At 62.5% G+C, this 1411-nt stretch overlaps 1 protein-coding gene across 1 annotated transcript; it reads left to right on the top strand.

Moving 5' to 3' along the window:
• Positions 1-19: 19 nt before the first annotated feature.
• On the top strand, positions 20-1381 carry ACA1_141090 (SAM domain (Sterile alpha motif) domain containing protein; the record flags this gene model as incomplete). Its single annotated transcript, XM_004334138.1, has 5 exons — positions 20-140; positions 226-342; positions 509-603; positions 750-1039; positions 1150-1381. Coding segments are annotated over 5 exons (855 nt in total), but the record flags the coding sequence as incomplete, so codon positions are not given.
• Positions 1382-1411: the final 30 nt, after the last annotated feature.

The following is a 1411-nucleotide window of genomic DNA, read 5'->3' as shown; positions in this document are numbered from 1 at the left end:
GTTCCTGGAGGACATGACCATGAAGACTCTGCCGATCGTGGTGCCGTGCGACGTGCAGGCCCTGATCGACGCCATGAAGAAGAAGCAGCCCCTCGTCGACACCTCCAACTACGGCATCTTCGAGTACAAGGACAAGACCCGTACGCCCCAATCGCATGCGTTGAGCGCTTGACGCGCACGGCACTCACAAGGCGCCTATAACGCGACGGACACACGACGACGCAGAGCTGCGTGACTTGGACCCGGCGATGAGTTTGACCGACGTGATGACGGCGCATGCGGACGACCCCATGTTCAAGCTCGTCTTCAAGAAGCGCACCCCGAGCGTGGGCTTCCAGGCCGGTGCGCCGCCCTCTCGCAACCCATCCGTCTGACATTCATAGTTTAGTCCCCACCATCGCAGATGAACTCACCCAAGTCCCGTCCTGTGTGTGTGTGTGTGTGTGTGTGTGTGTGTGTGTGTGTGTGTGTGTGTGTGTGTGTGTGTGTGTGTGTCTGGTCTGTGCAGATAATGGAAGCGGTGCGAAGGACATGGGCCTCCTCATCCAAACCCTCTCCGAGCTGCTCGAACAGTTCCCCAATCCTCCCGACACCCTGCCCGAGGTACACACGCACGACACGACACGACACGACACGACACGACACGACACGACACGACACGACACGACACGACACGACACGACACGACGCGACGCGACGCGACGCGACACGCGTCGAGAGGGCTGAGACTGAGGGTTCTGTGTGCGCAGGTCTCGGATTCGGAGTCGGCCGACGAGCCGCCGGCCGTTTCGCCCGAAAATTGGACGTCAGACGGCGTCGTGGAGTTCCTCGACAGCATCGGGATGGGCGCCTACCGGGACAACTTCAAGCAGTTCAACGGCAAGTCGTTCAGCCTCCTGGGCGAGGCCCACATGGAGAAGCTGGCGGGCAACGCCGCCGACGGGAAGCTCATCTACCTGCGCCTCCAGGAGGCCAAGCGGAGCGGCCGCTCCTCCGCCTACTCTTCCTCTTCCCAAGGCGCCGCTACCACGCCTCTCAAGTACGCCTTTCGTGTGTGTGTCGTGTGTCGTGTGTCGTGTGTGTCGTGTGTGTCGTGTGGTGTGATCGTGTATGTCGTATTAATTTATATTTATACGTTGGTGTGTTCAGGGGCCAGCGCTCGCTGTCGGGGTACTCGGCGACGGGGAGCCTCGTCTCGCAGGTCTCGTCTTCGGAGGAGGTGCCCACCTACCGCAAGCCGCTGCCCAGCCCGGGACCGACGGCGGCGGCCTCGCCCGAGCGGCCCTCCACGCCCGAACCCGCCAAGTCTCCGGCGTCGGCCGCCCCCGCCGAGGCCCTCAAGTCTTCGAAATTCTCGCGCAGCATGGGCGAAATTCCGCTGGTTCACATCAACGCCAGCGGCGGCCCGCCC

This window comes from Acanthamoeba castellanii (genome assembly GCF_000313135.1).
Source record: "Acanthamoeba castellanii str. Neff unplaced genomic scaffold scf7180000084707, whole genome shotgun sequence".
Lineage (NCBI taxonomy): Eukaryota > Discosea > Longamoebia > Acanthamoebidae > Acanthamoeba > Acanthamoeba castellanii.
The sequence above is the reverse complement of the archived record's forward strand: the minus strand, read 5'-3'. Positions and strand labels throughout refer to the sequence as shown.